This window comes from Lithobates pipiens, unplaced genomic scaffold (genome assembly GCF_037356315.1).
Source record: "Lithobates pipiens isolate NorthernLeopardFrog02 unplaced genomic scaffold, aLitPip1_a1.2 Scaffold_19, whole genome shotgun sequence".
NCBI classification, from domain to species: Eukaryota; Metazoa; Chordata; class Amphibia; order Anura; family Ranidae; genus Lithobates; species Lithobates pipiens.
The window spans coordinates 412083325-412106827 of NW_027507764.1; the positions used below are offsets into that span (position 1 = coordinate 412083325).

A 23503-nucleotide genomic window follows, 5' to 3' on the forward strand; every position below is an offset into this window, starting at 1 on the left:
TCTTCCAGCTGCTGACTGTTGGTGTTCTCCAGGGTCCTCCTCAACAATCAGCCCTTTGGATAGTCGTCTCAAATACCTTCAAGGCTGCCACATGTTTTGGGGGTGGGTCCCCCTTTCTCAAGTCTATACACTGCCCCAGTATGCTGTTAAACACTGGCACTGTTTTGAGGGCGTTAACCCTTACACCATCAAGGTCATTTTGTCAGAGTAAATCTGATGTACTGAAGACTTGTTTTAGGCCTTATAAACATAACTACAAAGCACACCCAGTTCTGTGTGTGTTTTTATTTTTTATTTTTTTATGAATTCTAGGCCTAATGTAACTATGCATATATCCATAAGTGATCTGCCAAAATTGATAACCCTAACTGAACATCTCTAATGACACAGTAATCTGACTTCACTAGACACAAACCCAAAACCAACCCCCTCACCATTCCCAATGGAGGGAGTGAGAGATGGACAACCACCCCCTCTGTTCCCCTTATCCTTACCTAAATGACCACACCCTCTCCTTCCTCACCATCCCCCTTTATCTATATCCTCCCTTTCCTCCTTCCCTATAGTAAAAATTGTCCCCACCCTGTCTTACACCCTCACCCCCAGATCACTGAATACCCTTTTAGTTCTACAGAAACTTGCTCTGACCTCAACTTCGAGCCCTACGTATGAATCAAACCTATTCATGACACTTCGACCTAGCTTGATAAAACTAACCCCTCTATCAACTTTCATATCATAATTCATGACTAACTCCATATATTCAAGGGTCTATGAAACCTGACAAGCTCTTGTTTCAGCAGAAATAGGGCTTTCTCTTAATATCTCATTGATGAGATGATTTATTGATGTTAACAGCCTAAAAGTTAAAATGTTATAGTACCATGCCTAATGCCATGTTGTTTGTATTGTGTGTAATGTAATACACACAGTTTTGCTTATTCTTTTTGTTTCCAGATCTGCATTTTAGACCTAATGCTGGAATACTTTAAATCTTTTTTTTATTAAAAATACATTGGAGTTGTTTATTAAAGGCAAATAGAATGTGCAGTTGCCCTCTGCAAGTGCATTTGCTCCAGAGCTTAGTAAATGAGTTAAGCAGGGGTGTAGCTACAGGGGTCACAAGGGTCATGCTCCAGGGTGTCCGTGAGGCCCCCCTGTACAGCTAAATAGGAGGGGTGGCATATAGCAGAATCGATCCTTGCCTCCTGCAGCCTCTGAATGCCCACTTCTCCTCCTGCAGGCATTCAATGGGTACAGGAGGCGGGGATCGATTCCTCTATATGTTATCGCCCCTCCTATCCATTTTCCCTCTGCTGCCCCAGCCCCTCTCTTCCAGCTCCACACTGCGCTTCTGCTCGGGAACACAACTTGATGTCATGCCAACCCTCTGCCCCTAAGTTCAGAGTAAGACATCCTTGAGCTGATGGAGTCGGGTCACTGAGCGGGTGAGAGCTGTGAAGGGGGGGATAAGGCCCTAGCGTTCTGCCACTGTGGTGGGGGGGGGGGGGGTCTAATAGGGTTGCTTGCTGCAGGACGCTGTGTCTCTCTCATACAGCTCAGAGCCTGCACTGGCATTCCCCCCCACCACCTCGCATGGATCAGAGAGCTGAACTGATCTGCTCCTTCTCCTCCTGCTCCTCTCCTCCTGTGTGCACTGCGGGAACTGTGAAGCTAAGCAGCTGAGTTTGATCATTCAGCTGCTTAGCTTAACACTTCAGCGGTGCACACAGTAGGAGAGGGGCTAGAGGAGAAGAGCAGATTGGCCCTTCCCTTGTGTCGGGGGGGGGGGGGTTTGATTGACTATCAGTACATACAGGCTCTGAGCCGTATGAGAGGAGACACGCTCAGCTCAGAGTCCTGCTGAGGGGCACTGATCGGCGGCATTGATGAGCACTGATGGGTGCCACTGATAAGTGACATTGAGCACTGATGGGTAGCACTGATGATCAGAGCCCTGATTATCAGTGTAAACCATGTACTGACAGTTTTTCCAGTTAATGTGTCTCCTTTCCTCACACAAACACATTGTGGAAAGAAAGGACTGCCAATACCCGGAAAAGCCTGTTTACATGTGATCAACTGATCACATGGTAAAGAGCCGCTGTGGTTAGCCCTTTACCATGACCAGCTGTGTCAGTGTGTGCACATTGGAGGCAGGGTTCTGGGAGAATGTCCATGGAAGCCCTCCTAGAACTGAAAGCCCAGGGCTTGGATGGAGGGGGGGGGGGGTGCCCTTCATGGTTTCTTGCACTGGGGCCCTGATGGCTCTAGTTGCGCCTCTGGAGGTAAGGCTTCACTTTGCAAAGAATACCCAGTCGCATGCAAGAAAAAAAATAAAAACAGCATTTTTTCTTGCACATGCTTGGATGATGGAAGTCAGCACAGCTTCTGCTCATGTACTAAGCTCTGGAGCAACTTCACTTGCAGAGTGCAACTTAGTAGTAAACCAACCCCATTGCCTTCTACTCATCAATTTATTATTTCACAGGGTGCACTATTATAGTATAATCATATGGAAATATGCTCTTGGTGGGTAAAAGGAAAGTGCTTTGTGCACCCCATTTTATTGTCCCTATGAATGGGGCCTTATAGTGTAAGGAATACACCGTAAAATGGGAGTAGCAATGTATGTATGTGTGCGCGTTAAAGTATGTGCAAGAAAAAATTACATTTCATAGTCTGAGTGTGGGTCAATACAGAGTTTTTTACTTCTCCGATTCTTTCAGGGCCTATTCATATATGCTTGTTTTCCTGCAGCAAGACACAAGAATTTTATTGTAAAAAATTGAATTTCAAGTTAAAATCCCATTATATACTAGATGGCTGGTTTACATCTGCACATGCTGCAGTTTAGTGCATTTTTAAAGGGAAACTAAGCAGACACATTTACACGTATGCATGTGCAACCCCCATTCCAAATAAGTTGGAACGCTGTTTAAGATCTAAATCCTAAAAACAGAATGCAATGATTTGCAAATCTCAAACTCCTATTTTATTCGCAGTAGAAAATCGAAAACATATATGTTTCAACTGAGAAAATTTAAAATTTTAAGAAGAGAAGGTCATTTGGAAATTGATGGCAGGAACATTTTGCAACGAATTAGGTTAATTGGCAGCAAGTCAGTAACAGTGGTGGCTGGTGCTAAATATTATGGGGGGGGGAGGGTGCAAATTAACGCAAGCAACCCCCCCAGGAGACAGATGGGAAGACAGCACAAGCAAACCCCCCCGGTGTTAGATGAACTGACCTTAACTTAGGACTGAAGGTAGGAGGAAGGAAGAGTTGGGCCATTGCTTCTCCTGGCTGAACAGGAAGTGTGTCCAGGACAGGACTCGCTTCCTGACTGGCCGGGAGGAGAATCAGGAAGACAATAGCGAATATTAATTCTCTATATTGTCATACTACTGGATGGGCTTAGGGCATAGTGCTCTACACCCTGAGCTCACCCCTTTTTTTGAAGCCAATTGGAGCCTCCGGATCTTATCATGTGCTTAAAAAAAAAAAAAAAAAAAAAACCCAGTTGGAATCCATGCATCAGGCGCATGTAGATTAGGCCCTGGACGCATGGCTTAGGGAGCGGCACCCCATATGGACGTGCCACGACTGGTCAGTATCATAATTGGGTATAAAACGTGCATCTCAGAGTGTCTCAGAAGTAAAGATGGGCAGAGGTTCGCCAATCTTGTGAAAAGCTGCCCATTTTTTCTTTAAAATTGTAAATTTTCTCAGCTTTCTTTTTCTTTTTTTTGATATTGCGAATAAAATATGGGCAAATTATTCCTTTCTGTTTAAGCCTAGGCTCACACTGATGTGGTGGGAGTTGAATCCGTTTTGCAATGTGATCTCCAGGGGCAGCTCCAATGCGAGTTAATGCATTTTTGGTGCAATTTCTTTTCTTGCTCTCTCATACAGGGATAGGACATGGTGCAGGGATAGGAGGTGAGGAGCAAAGCAAGGAATCTGTCAAGTTTATGTAGCTACAAATCGAACTGCACTAAGCTAAACAGGATCCTTTTTTAGAACTGCCTCAGATTCACACTGCATATAAGTGAACGGCCTCCGTAGAAACTTATGTTCTTTCACTTGTGCTATTTCAATGCATTCTGGAATGCATCAGAAATTGCATCAGTGTGAACCAGGGCTAAATGTTTTTACAGTGTCCCAACTTTTTTGTACCATTTACACGACAGCTAGTTACATATAATATTTAATGCTTCTGACTTTCTATAAATATAGCTAAAAATTACAGTCATATGCCATGCATTATTTTGGGCTGTGACAGTAATAAGCAATTTCAAGACAGTGGACACTGGATTAGGAGCTCTAAATGGCACTTAGCCATTGCCTATAATAATAGCCATGTCAGACACTAAATCATTGCTGTAATCAGTGATGTTCAGGATAATTAAATATTTACTGTACTGTAAATCCCTTGGCAATTTCCTGCATTGCAGCATATTATATATGACACTACGTGCCTGGGCATTTGCCTAATGTAACCTTTTCAAAATCCTTTAATTCAAATGCCTGGTCTTAATTTGAACAGTACGATTACATCTCATTACTTTTTGCTAATATTAGAAGTGACTAATGATTAAAGCTGAAGTTTAGGTATGGCAGGTATGGCGATTTTTACATATTGTACAGGGCACCAGAGATGGGTTCTGGACAACAGGTATGTTTTGCCACTATTGGTGTTGTGACCCCTTTAAAGGGGATGATTGAAAGACATTATTGAGTACTTGGGTGTCCCCACCCATTGCAGGGTGAGGGGTACCAGGGTAGTCTTGTCAGAGAGGAGAGGACTGACTTTCAATACTCTCTGGATTTGTATATCCTCATTTGGCTACCTGAATTACAGAGGTTAGGAGAGACTTTTGGGTGGGAAACAACCTCCAAAGAACTTTATTCCTAAAGTAGTTAACCCATACATCATCTTCATTGTCCCCAAAAGGAATGGAAAACCACCAACACCTGTTTGTGATGTAGAAGTTGGGAGCCTAATCTCCAACCAGGCTACCACAAAAAGGGGGGGCGCACCTATTTCTGAGGTGGAATAGAGCAGAACGCAGCTGAGGGAGCAATGTGGGCTAGCTGGTGGCTGAGACACCGTTGCTGAACTGTGAAGACCTCCTTTTTTTGGGACCCCTGAGGCAGATGGGAGCTTTCACACCCTGTAAAGGGATGAGTGTGACTGGCGGTGAGCCCAACCTTTATTTTTTTTTATAACAATTGGGTCTTTTTTGAAAATAAAAATTACTGTTTAGGTTTACCAATATGTTGGCTGATCATTTGGGGCTCATCAAGGTTACAATACTTACTGTTCCAGCTTGGAACCGTGTAAGTATGTATGTGCCATACTTGTGGGATCCTCGTGGAAGCTGGAAATCGCTGTAGTAGGCCTTTCTACAGTGATCTGCGCTAGTTTCTGGGTCCTGCGATGTCACCTTCCAGCCTCTCCACCTTACCCAATCAGAGAACACTTTGCGTTCATTGAGAGAATTCAGTTTGTTCCTTAAATGGCGCTTGTGCCAAGTGAACAAACTCCTGCATTCACAATCCAGCAAGGCAGCCACTTGGCATAGGACCCAGGATCTAGTGGGGATCACTGTAGTAGTTGTGTCTACTACAGTGATTTTGAGCTTCCCAGGGAAACACACAGGCATGGCATATATACTTACATTGGTCTAAGCTTGACCCATCTAAAATTTGCCATACCTAAACATAAGACTTTTAGGATTTAAATTTAGGAATTTGACGTATTTAGATTTTGTTGGAATGTGTAGTGCATTGTTACTACATTTTGCCCGTGTACAAGATCCAGCCCTTTTCAGTATGCATGTCTCTGCTTGGAACATACTTTGTTTTAAGGACCTTTTTAAACCCAAGAACAAAAACATAACCAATCCTTTACATGTAGTGCTACACAAATTTTCATGGCTTTGATCATCTGCATATACAGAAAATACCTATTGATCTGGCCAGAAATGCATTGTCCTTGTCACAACCTCTCAACTGAATTGAAAACACACATGATGTTATCACACTTTTCTTATCTGATAATGGAGATGAAAACAAGATGTTTCAATTCTAACTATAGTTGGTGGTGGCGTGAGGGTATTTTTTTTTGTTTTTTGTTTTTTTGCAGGATCACCAGGTAAAAATGAATGGAAGGATCCTGAAAAATGTCCTTTGGTTAAAGGTTTTTCCTAATCCCCCCCCAAAACAAAACACATATAACCCTTCCTAAATACACTTCTGCTGTTCGTTTTTAATATAATTTCCACCTGTAATAGAGGCTACCTAGTAATTCTGGTATTAGTGGGGCTTCTTTGTGGCACTGATCTGCAGTCTGTGTGTGTCCATAATGTGTATGATCCAATTTAGCCCAGTAAATGAGCTATATAATAAAATACACAGCTTTCTTACAAGGACATGAGATTGCTCTTCAATTCCCTCAGCATGACCCTTGTTGAAGGCGGAGCTAAAATAAGCTTATCACTTGTCATGCCCTCCCAGGCCATTCAGAGTGGAGTGTGGTGTCAGAAATTAAGCTTTGCCCCTAGGTGGCTCAAATTCTTGACTGACAGTGCATTTTGTTCTGAACAGTATAGAAGGGAAGGGAGTGCGATAGCCTTATCTATGTCACAGAACATGTGATTCACTGTGGTTGAGCTCTGCGCGCTCCCGGGGTGACTGCTGGGGGAATAGGAAATGCCATCATCTGAAAATCATCTGAACAACCTAGAATACGTAATAATACCATTTGCCTTTACAATCACTTTTAATGGTCTGGCTTGGCAAAAGGTGTGTTGGACCCATGCAGAGAGGCCACTGCTTCCATACTTATAGTAATGTGCTATTACCTGCACCATGCTGGCAAGGAGACAGAAGACTTTGCACATCTTTTTCATTTGGATGCACCTGGAATGTATTTAGTGGATTTAAACTGCAAGTACAAATGGGCTTTTAGGCCCCATTCGCACCTGAGTGTTTTGTAGCTTGAAGCCTGAAGCTACAAAACGCTGGAGGAGTCTAAAAATCTATTCTATTAATGGAGATGGTTCACATTTGGGCATCTTAAAATTGTGTTAAAAATCACAGCAAAATTATGCGACTTTATGCCTGAAAACGCTACGTTTAGGTGTGAATGGGGCCTAAGTGTGCTGACCTGCAGCAACCAGCCAGAGTTTGCTGTTCATTGTTTAGAACAGCCTTTCTCAACCTTTTCAACACGGAGGAACCCTTGAAATAGTTCTCCAGTTTTGAGGAACCCCTACTAAAAATTACAAATCTATAACTCGTGATACATTAGTGTGATGGTCAGTGAGAGGAATGGTCATTGGGAAGAATTACCTCCTTACAGATAACTAAACATATCAATGGTGTCAGTGGGAACTTATCTGAGGCAGAAATTGCCCAATGCTGAAGGAACCCCTAGCAACCTCTGGAGGAACCCTAGGGTTCCACTGGACCCTGGTTGAGAATCACTGGTTTAGAAGAATGCAGAATGATTGCTATGATGTTGCAAGGACACAGCAACCATAGCAGTTTGCACTGTTGTGTTAAATGTGTGTTTTGTAGAGTGCTTCCAGCTCATCAGTACCCTATAATAATAATTGTATTAATATTTTTGTGCAGTTATTTTATCCAGTGATGACATCCATGGTTTTCAGTGTTCGAGAATGTCAGATGATTAGTGACACAGAGGACTAAAATCATGTTCTAAATAAACACAATTAAATCAGACAAGTGAAGCATAAGGGAGGCTGTTTACTCTTCCACCTTTTGTACTGAACAATGGGGTGGAAACAGGCTTTTGAGATTTAATTTGTTTAGTAGATGTCACATCCCAGAGTACTGACTAATGTGTTTTCCCAGGCGGGAGTAGAGAAGAGTGCTTATCTCTGCACTATTTCATTCTGCTACCAACCGCAGCCTCCATTTTCTGTTGCAAAAGCACAGAGGGACACTGCAGAGTGGATTAACACCACAGATTGTTGATGAGACAGTTTTGCTAGCAAGATCTGGTTGTTTGAAATAATAAAATAAAATGCCATAAGTTTTTATCAAACGTTAAAAAAAAACCCCACTAGAATAACATTTTGTTATTGCTGACAGTCCTGAAAAATGTTTTTTTGGTTGAAACTGTAACTATCATTTGCACACTAAAGACTTTAAGGGCCGTCTAAAGAGACAGCAGATTAGTGTACAGGCAGCCCATAGAAGCGGATGCACATGCAGTGCTGGCACAGACAAAAGCACATATCAAATTTTGACATGCAAGCAGGAACGGGTGCACAGATCCAAACAGAGGCACTGCATTTGTATCCACGCATGCTTGTAAAACTTTGAGATGCAATTTTGAACTGTGCCAACACGGCACGTGCATTCACTTCTATGGGCTGTCTGCAAACTGATGGGGTTGCACATTAATCTGCCAGAGGTGCTGCATGTAGGACTGCACTAATCTGCTATCTGAGCTCTTAAACTGACATTTAAGCATGCCAATGTTTAGATTGGTCCAGCTTAGTATGTAGGAACATGCCATACCTGTGGGATCCCTGTAGAAGCTGGAAATGGCTGTAGTGAGCACCACTCTGATTGGATGAAGTAGAGATTGTGTCACCATCGTCCTGCAAAAGTGTAACATTTTCCTCAACAAGACCCAGAAACAATTTTTTATTTTTTTAATTTTTTTTTTAAGCTTTATAATTTCTGGAAGATGAAATAATTACAATGAAAACCTTTATTTATATGGACACCTGTTGGATTTAAAATCTTTTTTATATTTGATTTTTAATCTAGATGTCCTGTGGTATTTTTGTAAATGGATTAAGATGCCCTCTTATATCAGGTGGCAGCCTTCAAAGGGTAGCAGGAGGTCACCCACTTCTCTCATGTAAATGACAATGTACATATAAAAATAATGAATTAAAACAACAAAGTCAGGGTTGATGAAAACTAATCAAACTAGATTTCAGCAGCTGGCATTCAGATTCCCCATTTGAGGGCAAAATGAAATGCATTGGATCATGACCTGGTTGGAGCCCAGGCTGAGACTGTCATATACCACCTCACAGGGTTTTACTGTGGTGTGCAATTCTTTTCCCTACTGAATGTTTTGAGCTGGGACAAACTGTATCTCTGTTGGCACTCCTAGTGGTTTGTCATGCAAGAGGACCTGGCGAACCCTTGAGCGGCACCTTTTAAACTTTGTTGTGGGTCACAGTAATAATAGTCCGAGTTACTCTAAGGCCGCGTACACACGCGCGGACTGTTCGCCCAACCTTGTTCGTCAAACAGTTTGACAAACAGTCCGCTCAAAATTAGCATGAGCGGACTTGACCACACACGATGAACGAACAGTCCGCTGAAACCGTGCACGATGACGTGAACGGCACGTACGACGGGACTAGAAAAACGACGTCCTATACACTGCAATGCAACCTTCGGCGTGTAAATCCTTTCTGAGCATGCGCGGAACTTAGTTTGACGAACAAGCCTACACACAAGCGGACTGTCCGCTCAAACCAAGTTTCAGCGGACAGTTTTACGGGATTTCCGAAAAACTTTGTTCGTCAGACTGTCCGCTGAAGCCCACACACGAGCGGACTGTCCGCTGAAACACTGTTCAGCGGACAAAGTTGGGCGAACAGTCCGCCCGTGTGTACGCGGCCTAACTTGTCTAGTTAAGTCCTAGTATAACATCTGTGTGCTTCAACACCATGCAGCAATGATCTTCACGTGCAAGCCCATTTCCGACAATTGGAAGGCTTACCAGAGTAAAAACCTCAAATACAGAGGCATATTGCACTCAGCATGTATTGGCCTGTGGCCACATCAAGGTACTTCTCCTCCCCCTTTACCAGCCAGGGGACAAATGGAGGAATCGTGTCTAATGAGCAGACCTCACAAGTGCCAGCAGATCTTGGTTACGACACCCCTGATCCTCTCATCCAAATCGGACATCCACAATATAATACTTATCATAAGGGACAAGAGAAAACTCTCATAGTGTGGTAAATCCCAACATTTATTTGTGTAAAGTCCTAAAACCAAGTATAAAAACAAGCCAGCAAAAAAGACACTTGAATAGAAGCTGAACACCAGGACTGTCTGTCATTGCAGCCTTGTCGGTGTCGTATGCAGCCTTGCCATTTAAAAATGGCGCCAAGATATAGAGCCGGATGTACTGTGTATCTCGGTGGCAATCGGTAGCTCTCGGCCGTACTCTGCGTCTTTAGGCGGCTCATGCTGCTGCTTCACCCTTTTATCACTAAGGATGAACTGCCCTCAGCCATAGCTGGGTTAGAGCACAGGATTGCTGACATGATTGCCTCCATCCCGCGTGAAAGATCTCCCTCCCCAGAGCCTCCTAGTCTGGAGCAGGAATGGGTGGAGGATGGGGAAGAGCTTAAAGCTCAGAATTCTGTGGATGGAGTATGCTTCCAAGCAATCTGGACAAGAAGATATCCAGTTGGTGTCTGCCTCTCAATCGCAGAGGCTTTTGAGCCTGACTCTTACCGAAAAGGTTAATTCTGCCTTTAAGTTGCCTCTTTCAGAGGTTACTGAGCCTCCCTGGTGCTCTTTGGGATCCCTGAGGCCTCTTCAGGCCACGCAAGCTTTCCCCTTACACCCTCTGTAGGAAGTCCCATTCTGGTTTGCTTAGACATTAAAGGGTATCTATGAGTAAGACTAGAAATTAAAAGGGTTTTAGCAGGAGGGGTTGAAGGGAGCCAACTTCTGCGCATACAGGTGGAAAGATATAGGTTGCCACAGTATTTTAAGTGTAAACTATTGTGTCTCAGATCAGCAGGTATCTGAAACTTTGTAATGCGTTTTTATGTGAAGTGTGTTAAGTACAAATAACAAAACTGGGAAGATTCTAAGACTTGCTCGAAAAAGTATCTTGAGTGTTTTGCTGTATGAAGTCATTTTTGCTGTTCTTTGTCCATGGTGCTGAAGACAGCTGTTGTCCCTAATCTGAAGGCATACTGGCAGCAACAAAAGATTTGATATATGTTCAGTTGCACATTGGGTTTTTATTTAATTCAGATCTTTTTTCCGGTATTTACACCCCCTGAATTTGTTTGTATTTTCTGCCATTTAAACAAAACCTATGGGGATATGCAGTATATATCATTTGAAAACTTGAGGTGGGCTTTTAAAAGATTGGCAATAAACAAAGATTACTAATAGTATACTATTCCATTGTGCCTTTATGAAAATAAATCGGAACATTCTGGCAAACTGTCTTTTTGTTGGGATATACACTTTTTTTTTTTTTTTTTTTTTTTTTATTGCGTTGTAATACAACTCGGTTGAACCTAAGCATGCAACTTCTTTTCAGACAGAATTTATAAAGCCTATGTAATGTAAATAGTTTTTTCAAATGGGCTTGGGTTCAGATCTTTGCCTAGTTCCACTTTCCAAGTCTCATAATTGGCCCTATAAGATGATGGATAGCCACATAGATGCTGGAATGGGCAGGACTGAGTTTGACTTTTGTAGGGTTCGTCAGAATTTGTATATAGCCTCAGCTGCCTAGATTGGCATGGAGCTTTCACTATAGTCACTATAGTCTCTGCATATCATTAATCCCTAGAATTTGCTAAATGCACACAGCCGAGCGAGTCACTCGAAAGTGTTAACATTTGCCTATTGTTATATGTGAGATCAGATGTTAATGACCTAAAATGACTATAAACCTACCATGCCTGAGTTGTAGTGGTGGTGGCATTGGTTTGCCTTTTTGTTTACCTGGTGATCCTGCCAGTAGCACATTTTCTGTCCAAGGGCGACAATGCTCACTCTGTACCAAAGAGCAACATTGTTACCTTAAAGCGGAGGTCCTCCCCCCCCCCTCCGGCACCACAATTGGCACCTTTCAGGGGGAGGGGGTGCAATTATCTGTACAGTACAGGTATCTGCACCCACTTCCGGCATAGCTATCTGTGGAAAGGGGCGTAGATCTACGCCCCTTTCCGAAAGTCCCCCGCTGCCTGTTGGGAAACACACAGATCCCAGAGGCAGCGGGGACCATCCTTATTGCGCAGCACGACTCGCGCAGTAGGGAACCGGGAAATGAAGCCGAAAGGCTCCACTTCCTGATTCCCATACCCAAGATGGCGGCGGCAGAACCCGAGAGACGATCGAGAGATCGGCTTCGGGTGCAGACATCGCGGGCGCGCTGGGCGGGTAAGTGTCCTTATTTTAAGTCAGCAGCTGCAGTATTTTTAGCTGCTGGCTTTTAAAAAAAAAAAACGGCGGAACTCCCGGCGGACTCCCGCTTTAAGTTCCTCTCCTGATTAGGGCTACAATCACCTCCCCTCTGCTCATTACCATTACATATTAAGGATGTTTTTTGTTAGTTTATAGAAGATAACTGGGAAACCTGATAGTGTTTTCCAAGATTTCACTTGCGTGAACAGAAGTTAAAATGATACAGGATTTCTGACAAGACCAACAGGTACATTTCTGTAGTTGTAGCCTAAAAAACGAAAACCGAAGCAGCAGTCAAACCTAAGGACTGGTAATCTGCAACATATAAAATTTTTGTTTGAGTTTGGGTATGCAGTATTTTAAAAATGTTATTTGTAAACTGGTAATCTGTAACGTGGTTTACTGAATGTTTCATATCGGCTTCTTTTAAACCCCTTGTTGAAATTTTGTGGCACCTCAGCCATGAAGAGAAATGTCATATCCTACAGGAGGCTTATATGTAACGATGTTCCTCTAAATTGGAATGTGTTAAGAAGAATCTGTGATGTGTCAGACGATCAATATATTCCTATTCACACCTGCCAAAATCTCCCAGGAAAAGTGTGTGATCTGCATATCAAATTAGGAACTGAAACCTCTAAAATATATATATAAAAAAATCTCTTACCAGTGAATTTATAAAACTGTCACAGGCTGAAAAACTGCCTATTTTTGTATTTGCTGAAAATTCAGATTTGCTATTTATCTCCATAAATGTGAAAAAATCTACAATTGAGCGATTCATAAAATGTGCTAAAGTGATTTGCATTTTATCTATAGCTGTTAATATTTCCTATACAGGAGATAATAATAACGTATTTGAGGGAATGCATAAAGGTTGTTGTAGATGCCCTTTAGAATTCTATTGGAGTGCTAAAAGGGTTGGTGCTTACACCTACTAGTTCACAGACCAGCAGGCAGGTAAATTACCGTATTTATCGCCATTATAGCACGCACCTTCATTTTAGGAGGGAAGTTTCAGGAAAAAAAAACTTACATTTTAAATAAAGAACTTTGAAGCAAAATAAGGGTCAGTGACAATCAATGCAGCCTCACCATTGCCCATCATTGCAGCTTGATCAATGCCCATATGCATCCTCACCATTGCCATGAATGCAGCCTGATTAATGCCCATCTGCAGCCTCAACTCAGATTACTGCTCCCTCGAAGGGGACAGGGAGGGGGGTGGGATGAGCATTGTCAGATTACATACAGCGAGAATCTCCTGTTTAATCGGCGGCCTCTTTAAAACAAAGTCCCACCTCCTGGACCGGCTTCTATGATGCGCAGAACACTGGTCCAATGCCGGCCCAGGAGACGTGACTTCCTATTAAAGAGGCCGCTGAGTAAACAGGAGATTCTCGTTGTGTAATCTGATGGCGCTCCTCCCACCCCCTGACGGTTCCCTCCTAGGCAGCCCAAATTGCAGTATCGGTGTATAACATGCACACATTATTTGCACCTGATTTTCAGGGTGAAAAGGTGTTATATGCCAATGAATACAGTAGTTTGTGTATACACGGAACACTTCTTCCCCAGTGCACTCCCACCCTCCCTCACTGAACACCGTGTCTGTCACACTGACAGACCCTTAGCTGGGGAGTTTTTATTAGAGGTGGGAAGTATTAGATGGGGTCCTAGTTCAACTTTTTATTGACCGCACACGACTGTTTGTGCAGATCAATGACTGCTATTCAGTCCAATTGTGGCTTTCTAACCTGCCACTGCTGTGCACTGTCTCTCCAAAATAAAACAAACCTGATGGGGAACCAGTGTCTCACTTCCCCCATTATCCTCGCCAATGGGTATTGCCCATATTTGAGTAATCACATCAGCTATATACTCTGTCCTTTTGTTTACATTTCACTTTTGGCCAGGGGATCTCCCAGCCGACGGCTAAAGAAAATTCCGTGCTCAGCCTGCTCCGAGAACTGGTGTACTTCTATATTAGGCCCGGGCAGTTTGTAACGGAATTACTGCCAAAAAAGTGGTGTTAGAGCCATTTTGAATTTCCCTGATTTTCTTTAAATTTGAATTTTTTTGTATTGAAAGAATCAAGCAAATAGTCCATAGTGGTAATACAAATGTAAACGGTTAAATTAACTAATAAAGGTATATAAAAGAAGAGTTTTCTGTTGGGGTGAATGCTAAAAGCTGGTCATACACAGTGAATTTTGGATGGTTCCTGATGAACTGGATGAAAACAATTCACTGTTGGCATCCTTCTGCCTGACCTAATGAAAGCCAGGTGAAAAATTGTCGGGCGACCAGCACCTGCAGCCAATTGTATGTAGGCACTATTCAGGTTATTGACAGCAGGCATGGATGGAGGAAAAAAAATATTTTTTATAGCCCACTCAAGGACACATAAACTGAAATACAGGCATATGGCCATACAGTATAAAATACACCTGTAGTTACAGCAACTTGGAGCCACAGCATTTTTTCTGCCGCGTTATATTCTATGGTGCTGTAATGCATGCATATGTTTTCCTCATTGCAAGAGTGGGTCTTACGGGGAAAAATATCTCCATGGGCATGCGCATTTAATTGAACACAGGCATTTACATGCAATGATCTTCCAACAAAAACTGATTCCTCTGTTTTGGGTTTTGAGGCAGGGTTTTGGTTTCTTGCAGATCCTTGAATAATGTGACCAACTTGGATACACTTTCAGCTTCGCTAGTGTAGCGATGTCCCTTTCCAGGGGGTGGGGGTGGGGCTGGGAGAGGGTGGCGGGTGTGCTATACACCTTTTTTGTGAACACTACCTCTTAAGCGGAAATGGATGGAAAATGCATTTAGGCCTGTTTCACTAGTATAACCATGATGTGTTTTGAGGTGGAATCTGTATGCTGGGCATCACTACAAGGAATAAAGTGCTAGCTACAGTCATTCGAATCTGAGGAAATCCATTTTGGGGAATTTGCTTTGCGGCATTGTTCTGCCATTTAGTGTGCTTTCTCCATGGTTCTAGAATCATGATGCCCAACCTGTGGCCTGAAGACCACTTGCGGCTTTTTGGTTCTTGCAGTGCAGCCCTTGGACTCCATCAATCATAGTGGAATTTTCTGTGTACTATAAGGATAATGCAGGATCTTTGTAGGCAAATGAATATATAGTTGACAGATCTACTCTTGGGAACCACCCATTCAAGAGTTTTCTGCAGTTGGGAGATAATCTCAGATCTGTTAAACTGGCATGCACTTCCAGCTGAAGCTTGTCTTGTAAAGTTGTAATTGGACACTTTAAAAATGTTTACCCACTTATTGCTGTAGTTCCCCCCACATAAGATTTGGAGGTGCCTTCTGCCCTTTCAATAGCTTAAACTTGATCAGTCACATGATCATAGGCGTGTGCATGGAGTGTGTCGGATATGCCTGGGCACACCCTAATCGCCCTGTGTGGTGTTGCTTTCCCCTACTTCATATCTCCCCTTGCAGTGCTGCCAGCTTTCCTCCTCACCTCTCAGGAGTGGTGATGGGGCTGGTAACCGATCGCTCCTGTCTTCATTCCTAACTGAAGCACAGTAAAATGTTTACTGCAAGCTGCAGAGAAAGTGACTGGGCAATCTGTCTTTAGTTTTTCTCTGTCTCAAAATTGAGACATGAGAGGTCTGTTTAGAACCTTGATATTTCACCAAAGCCCCATAACGGGACTCCTAAAAATAATTGTAAAAAATAATAAAAAAAAAAACCAAAAAAAAAAACTACCGACACCGCCCACTACTTTACTAACACCAACCTTTGCTCCTCTGACACTGTCCACCAGTCTGCTGATATACACACACGTGTGTGTTTGCGCTCTGGGGTGCACACCCTAATGCAATAGGCTGAGCACACCAATGCACCTGATAATGTTTTGTGCTTATGAACGCATTTTTAATTGCTGATTATGAGGATGGTAAGAAGTGTTATGAATTTGGGGCAAGTTAGGAATATGACTGAGATCTATTTTTGTAGTTCTGCATGAAAGGGATATGCTGAGTGGTGCTTATTTTAAAGCGTGCAGTTCTAATTTCTTCTGCTTTTAGGTCCAGTGCAAGCAATATGCAGTAGTATATAAAATATATTTATTATAAATATAATATATATAATTTTTCAAATCCTTGTGCACAAGGATCTATTATTAAAGCCTACCATAAGTAGCTGCAGACCCTTTTTAGAGAAAATCCCTTGTGACATTTTTAACGTAGTTCTCAGCATGTAGCTTTGAACTCTAGTTGCAGAAATGGAGGGAGGTGCCTAGCTCATAATTGAGATTGGGTTTAGCATAGACATAAGGAGACTTAATTTGTGACTAAAAGCTTCCAGGATGACATAATGTTCCCAGTGGTCATTATGGATATAAAAGCAGCATTAATGGTATGACAGATCAGTAGGCACTCCATTCATAAGGGCGTAAAGATCCATAAAGGCTAGTGAAAAGTATTTTTTTATTTTTTTTAAATAACAAGAGGCTCTGCTATTTAGATATAAATACAGACCAAATACATGATTATACAATTGTAGATCTTCTGCATACAGTTAATTTGAAACTCCCAATTTTTCTTGGCCCCAGCAACATCATCACATGGGCTGCGGGACTTCTTACAGCACCATAGCCAGTTGAAGGTCCAGATGCAATGCAGGCTCTACCCAGTTCAACAGTGGACAGCACTATTCTGCCAATCGCAAAGACTGGGGGTGAAATTGAACCAATTTGTTTAGATGAGGAGGGTTGGCAGCAAGGACAATGCCGATAATCCTTGACAGCCCTGAAGTCCGAACAGTTGCAGCCTGCTGTGTACAATGACCACACAGGGCATTTAGCATTGTCACAGTCAGAGGAAGTCTCAATCATTGGCACAATCTTCAGTTGTGTTTCTTTATGTAAAAACAAAAAAAAAAAAAAAAAGACGAAAGCATACGAATTATTCAGTAAACGTGCACCTTTCATCGAATGATTATTATAATTTACCCAATGTATTTCAAGACTCTACTGTTCAACTTATATCAAGGTGTACCAACATCCCAAATATGAAGATTCAAAGAATAAACTAAAAGGAAAGTTGGGACATTTCAGGTACATGTAAATTAAAAATTCTGCTTCTTGATCCAAAATTAAATCATTTTTATTTTAGATATTAATCCATATTAAAAAATATATAAAGGTCTGATTTTCATAGTACAGTAGCTGACTTATAGCCTTGGCCATAACCTCTATATATACAGTATTTTATAATATATTTGTTATCTAAATTATAGCATCAGATAAGTCTCTTTAGCTATACTTTTTATTTTTTATTGCTTATATTCTCAGGTTATTGGATTAGGAGTAAAGTAAATTCCTCTACATTGTACGTCGGATTGTTTTACCTTAAAGATCAGAACTGTAATGCGTAGGGCTATTGTGTGTTTTTTTTTTTTTTTGAAGATTGGTTAAAGACTAAGTTAATCTCCCCCAAGTCCAGCTCCCCTATGTACCAATATACCATTAATGTATCTCTATTGTAGAAAAATAAAAGCTTTCTTAGAACGAGGGCTTACCTTAGCCCCTGGTGTGTTTCATAGAAAAGTTACTGACTTCCTGGTATGTAGGTTTAGGATGCAGAATACAGTAAGACATAGGAAGCCGTTCACCAGCTGACCTCATTGGCAATCTACCCTGCACCCATCAACTATGTTTGCATGGCATCCCCAGCATCTCTCCAGATGTTTGCCTGGCTTGTCAAGGTAGGCTGCCACAGCTGCTATGTTTACATGGCATCCCCAGAATCCTTCCAGACGGGCCCGGGCCACAACAGAGGTACACTGAAGCCCCATACACACCATCAGATTTTCTGCTGAATTTTGTCTTCAGATTTACCAAAACCATGTAGCGCGAGGGCCTGCCTGATTGCATACACATTGAAATTCCTAAGGTTTGACCTCATATTATATGGTTTTGGTAAATCTGAAGACAAAAATCAGCAGAAAATCTGATAGTGTGTATGGGGCTTAAGAGTCCATTCACACAGGGGCAACACGACTTTGAGCGAGACTTTGGGAGGCAACTTGGACACGACTTGAATATGAATCACAGCACGACTTGAGGCAACTTACAAGGCAACTTGAAGTTGCTTCCAGGACAGGGGACAGGGGACTTTACCAGTGGTCAGTCACATAATAATCAACTCTGTGGGAGGGAGGGGTTTGCCTAGAAAACTATTTTTACTTCCTGGAAAGTTGCTTCAGTTAAGACAGGGGATCAGACTTGGAGGCAACTTCTATTGAAATCAAAGGGGAAAAAATTGCCTAGAAGTCGGTTTGAAGTAGTACAGGAACCTTTTCTGAAGTCGGAGCGACTTCAGTAGTGTACATTAAGACTGCTCTCATTTACTTACATTGATTTTACCATGTTGCGCGACTTGGGACGACTTCAAGTTGGATCCAAAGTTGCTCCTGTGTGAATGGACTCTAATGGTATGTTGGTTCATAGGGGAGTTGGGATTTAGAAAACAAAAAAGAACTTTGAGCAGATAAAGGATAATCCAGTTCCATATGCAATGGCCAGATCAGAAATTGGATAATTATCCAAGCACCATGCTTTTACTCAAACAAACAATGTTCATATTGTGACAGGTGAACAGACTGCTCATCTCACAATGTGCTTGTCCTTGCTGTGACCTGGAAAATATTCACAGTATGCTGGATGGGTTTTTACCCCAGTCCTTTCAAAAATGTATTGCATAAAAAAATGAACTTTTCCAGAATAATGACATTGAACTGTACGGCATATGCTTGTAGTTGTTGAGCTCCATGTGTTATACTACAAAAATGTCAATTTTATATATTTCTATAAGTGCTTTTAAAGTATCAACTTTTCCTTTTTTCGAGGTGATCCATATTTGAAAGTTTCAACTTTTTCCCATCAAAGTACAGAACCAAATTTGAATAGTTTTTATTAAAAAGAAGACCTAAAAATAAGCTATTTTCACACCCCTGCCTGGATCACACGATGGGGCAAACCTAACTTGTAATCTTCATCATTGCATATATCTGTATGTGCATTCATTCTCCATTGCAGCTGGTCTTGCAGAGCTCAGCACATGAAGGTGGACAAGATCATCACATCATTACCCAAGCAAATGACCTTTGCCTTCGGGCTGTCAATAGTAAATGACCCTTGATGTTTCAAGCAATTATTTTATCATTTTCATTAATGTTTTGACCAGTAGATGAGTTCTGTTTGCCAAGTTTGGATGATTTGATAACATTTTTAAAGCAAAATGATTTGTCGTTTTGGATATGTAGCATATATCTTAAAGATAAACCTATGACTTTGCGTCAGTGACTTGGAACAGATGTGTGTGTGTGTGTGTGTGTGTGTGTGTGTGTGTGTGTGTATATATATAAGATGTTTCAACTTCACTGTGATTAGATACTTATTTATTCTGGCTCGGTGGTTTTTGACCTCATGCACATAGGCAGAATACTCCCATGTACAGCTCTTTCTGTCAGGAGCTGGAAAAAAAAAAATCCAGGTAAAAAAAAAATGCTAATTTTGGTGAATATAGAGACTTGTGTACATAATCTAATTCCATTGACTAGAATATTTGGCTATTCTAGCAACTAGAGTAAGTTTACACTTAAGCGTAAAAAGCAGAAATGTGATTCTCCGAGAACACGTGAGTTTGGGGCATTATTTTTTACACAGCTGAATTCTTTGCATAAATACGTGCTTGAATGCCTGCCCATGCATGGGCACATTAAAATGGAAGTAAACCCTTCCAAACAACTTTGACCTACAGGTAAGCCTAGATTAAGGCTTACCTGTAGGTCCAAGTAATATCTCCTAAACCTATATGGTTTAGGAGATATTTGCCCGAAAATGGGCACCGCTGTCTACGGCGCATGCGCGGTAGACAGCGGCGCGCAGGCGCACTAAATGCGGCAAGTCCAAGAATGGATTTGCCAAATTTGTCTACTCCCGTGCGCATGCGCGGGAGTGACGTCATCGCGGCTCCGGCGAATGGCAGCGTCGGAGCTCCGAGACGCGACTCCCGTGCGCATGCGCGGGAGTGACGTCATCGCGGCTTCTCCGCTGTCATTCGTCGGAGCTGCGAGAGACGCCACAACCAAGATGGATGCGGCGGACTACAGGTGACAGCGGCGACTTCGCTGGCTCCTGTGTCAGGTAAGTGACACATAATGAGCTACTATGCGATGCATAGTAGTCCATTATGCTTTACCTTTGCAGGGAAAAAAAGAGGAAGTAAACCCATCAGGGTTTACTTCCTCTTTAACTCACATGTAGCTGTGTCCCGAAGCGTAAAAAAACATACCAGTTCAAAGCAAAGAAAGTCAAGCAACCAGTGTATGGACGAGCAATTTTTAATTTTTTTTTTTCTTATGCTATAAGCCTGTTTTTATGTACTGAATACGTCATTACTCAAGCTAATAAAGTAATTGTTTTTTTGCAGGGGATAAGAAATTTTTTTCTTCTTTTTGATTGAAAGTGGTTCTAAAGGTAGAAGGTTTTTTAACTTGAAAAATTGCCTGCATTAAGTTAAAAAAGAAAAACACCTGTGTGCAGTCCCCCCGTATACTTAAACCTGATGTCGATCCAGTGATGTGCATGAGAGCAATATCCCTGCATTCTCTCCTCACTGGCTCAGACACAGCAGTGGGAGCCAATCAGTCAGAGGGGAGGGAGCAAGGAGGGGTGCTGAGCCGCACTGTGTGTATGTGTCAATGGACACACGCAGCAAGGCTGGGGATGGAGCCTGCATGAATGCCCCCATAGCAAGTGGCTTGCCGTGGGGGCACTCCGCAGGGGGGAGAAACCAGGAATGTCGGTGGGGAACCTAAGAAAGGGGGGCAGGGTTGCTCTGTGCAAAACCATTTCACAGAGCAGGTAAGTATACCATGTTTGAAAAAAAAAAAAAAAACCCTCTGCAAACATTTGAGCTTACTATGATTGAATTATTTTTTCTATGTAATCTGTAGACACAAATATATAACCTAATTACAAAAAATACATTTTAATCTGTGTTAGTTTTACTGTAGTAGCAAAGATATTTGTTCTATAGTGTTTTCCTGATGATACTGTAATTACGATTCTGGTACAAAATTATTTTAAAATGAAAGGATCCGTTGACATCCACACAAAAAATATTAATGGACAAAAATTGTTGAATATTAATAATTAAATATAAATTAAAAAAATCAATACGTTAGGAGCAATGGAACTACAATTAAAAAAACAACAAAAAACCCACAATGCAAGCAGGCAGTTCTTTTTATTTTATTTTTTTTATTATTGAAGAGCCATGCTATGAATCATCCACAGTAAACCAAATTACCTTTCCTATTTGTAGTGTCCTTTAGAATGTACATTAAGCTGCACATGAATGTGACCTTCATTTCAGATGCATATGTCTTCATTTAAAGTGATTGGTTCACCTGCATTGAATGTTTGGTGAATGTCATTTTTGTTGCTTTTATAAAAGTAAAAATATAGGTGATGGTGTTTATGTTGACATGTTTAGTAAAAATTGGGAAAATGATTAAAACAGTAGGAGAGCTGAAGACTGTTCAAGGGGTCAATTCATAATTGTGCACATATTAATGGACATTTTTAGAATATAGATGGGCATTGCTTTGAAAGGGGCCAATCCACTTTCTAAATGTCCATGGACCAAAAAAGCGCACCTTTTATAGTTTTCTAGGATACTTCAAAGCAACACGTGTTGTGTTGTGCTGATAATGTATTATTCTGCTACATGTGCAGTATTGGTGCTTTACCTAACATTCACTGAATAGTGGGGTGAACCGTCTCAATCCATTTGTATGGTACCCCTAGATAGATCTGTAAGGTTGCTTCATGTCTGTATCTCCATTCTGTTAGTTTAATGTTCTGTACCATTTACTCCTAACTTGCTCCCTCCTCTGGATGATAGCAGTTTTTTTTTTCTTGACATCGGAGACTTATGCCCCGTATATATGATCCAAATATCGTACGACCGTTTTCGGTTACTAATCGCAAGTAAAAATTGAGTAGCTAAATAAAGTCATGAAAATTCTCATGCGATAGAAAAAAAAATCGGAAGTGATGTCATGTGTTGTAATGTATTTGTATTGTGTTTTCGGACAACAACTATACTGACTAAATGAAAATCGTACGAGGAAAATTTCCGTGCATGTCCGATCGAATAATATTGGATGAACGGTCGTGATCAGCTGTCAAAAGTAGTGTACGCACAATCCAAAAATGGTACGATCTTTCCTTGGACGACCGTTTTCGTACGATATTCGGATCGTGTGTACGGGCCATAAGTCCAGGCAGCGAGACCTAGATCCAACTCACAAGAGGTTCCCAGTGTAGGAAGATGTCCTATTTGCACAGTAGACCTTATTCATCACCAGCACAGCTACATATGTGAGAAATATTTGTTCTAGAGAAAATTTCAAATTAATCGTGTCTTGCATATGACACCCCAGCCATGGCATGGATTAAAATAATGCAATGACCTTATCTGCCCATATGTATGGTTTGCTTGCATCTTTTGTTCAGCAAAGGTCAGGCTTGAAATGTTTAAGCGTTTGGACAGTGTAATAGTGGCCACCATGAAGTCTGCTCTTGAAGAAATACTATTTATTCACTGTATTCAATAATGGATCTGACAGTATATATGATTTTTCTGTTTCTTTTATGAGATGTGGGATATACACCTTTGCCTATAAATCTATTAATATTTTTCTTTAGTTTTACTTTTATAGTTGTACCTGACAACCAAAATGACTCAATATGCTGCAGTGATAAGATTTATTTTTTCATTTTTTCTTTAAATTATTCACCAGTGCCCAAAAGCACAAACACAGTTTTTATAAAACATTTATAAGTTCTTACAGCTCTTTCTATCTAGCTTTATTTTAATTATGTATTCACTTAGTTTTATTCAGATTTTTGCTTTTAATTGTGACTCAAAGCTATATGAATGCATTTCCCTGATTTCCGTGCCTGGTGCATTATTAGGTTAAAATGATTATTTTTTTTTTTTCTTTTGCCAGAAAATAACCGATCATGACAACAGAAACGGGCTCCGAGTCTGACTCCAAACAGGATCAGGAGAAAGACCAAAAAGATTCAGCCCAGCAGAAGGAGACACAACCAGGTCAGCAGCCTGGCGAAGATAATCAGAACGCACTAGAACATTTCCCAGCAGCAGCGGCACACAGTACACCACTAAAAAGTGAAAAGGCAAGCATTTTTT

The 23503-nt window shown here is 41.5% G+C and overlaps 1 protein-coding gene across 23 annotated transcripts in view; it reads left to right on the top strand.

Annotated features, from left to right (window-relative positions):
- Positions 1-23503, top strand: part of EPB41L3 (erythrocyte membrane protein band 4.1 like 3) — a 332589-nt gene that overhangs the window by 127184 nt on the left and 181902 nt on the right. For all 23 annotated transcript variants that reach the window (XM_077492490.1, XM_077492492.1, XM_077492489.1 and 20 more), the window contains exon 2: positions 23301-23490. In XM_077492490.1, the coding sequence (XP_077348616.1) occupies positions 23314-23490 (177 nt within the window). In that variant the 5' untranslated portion in view covers positions 23301-23313. The remainder of the gene's footprint in view (positions 1-23300; positions 23491-23503) is intronic.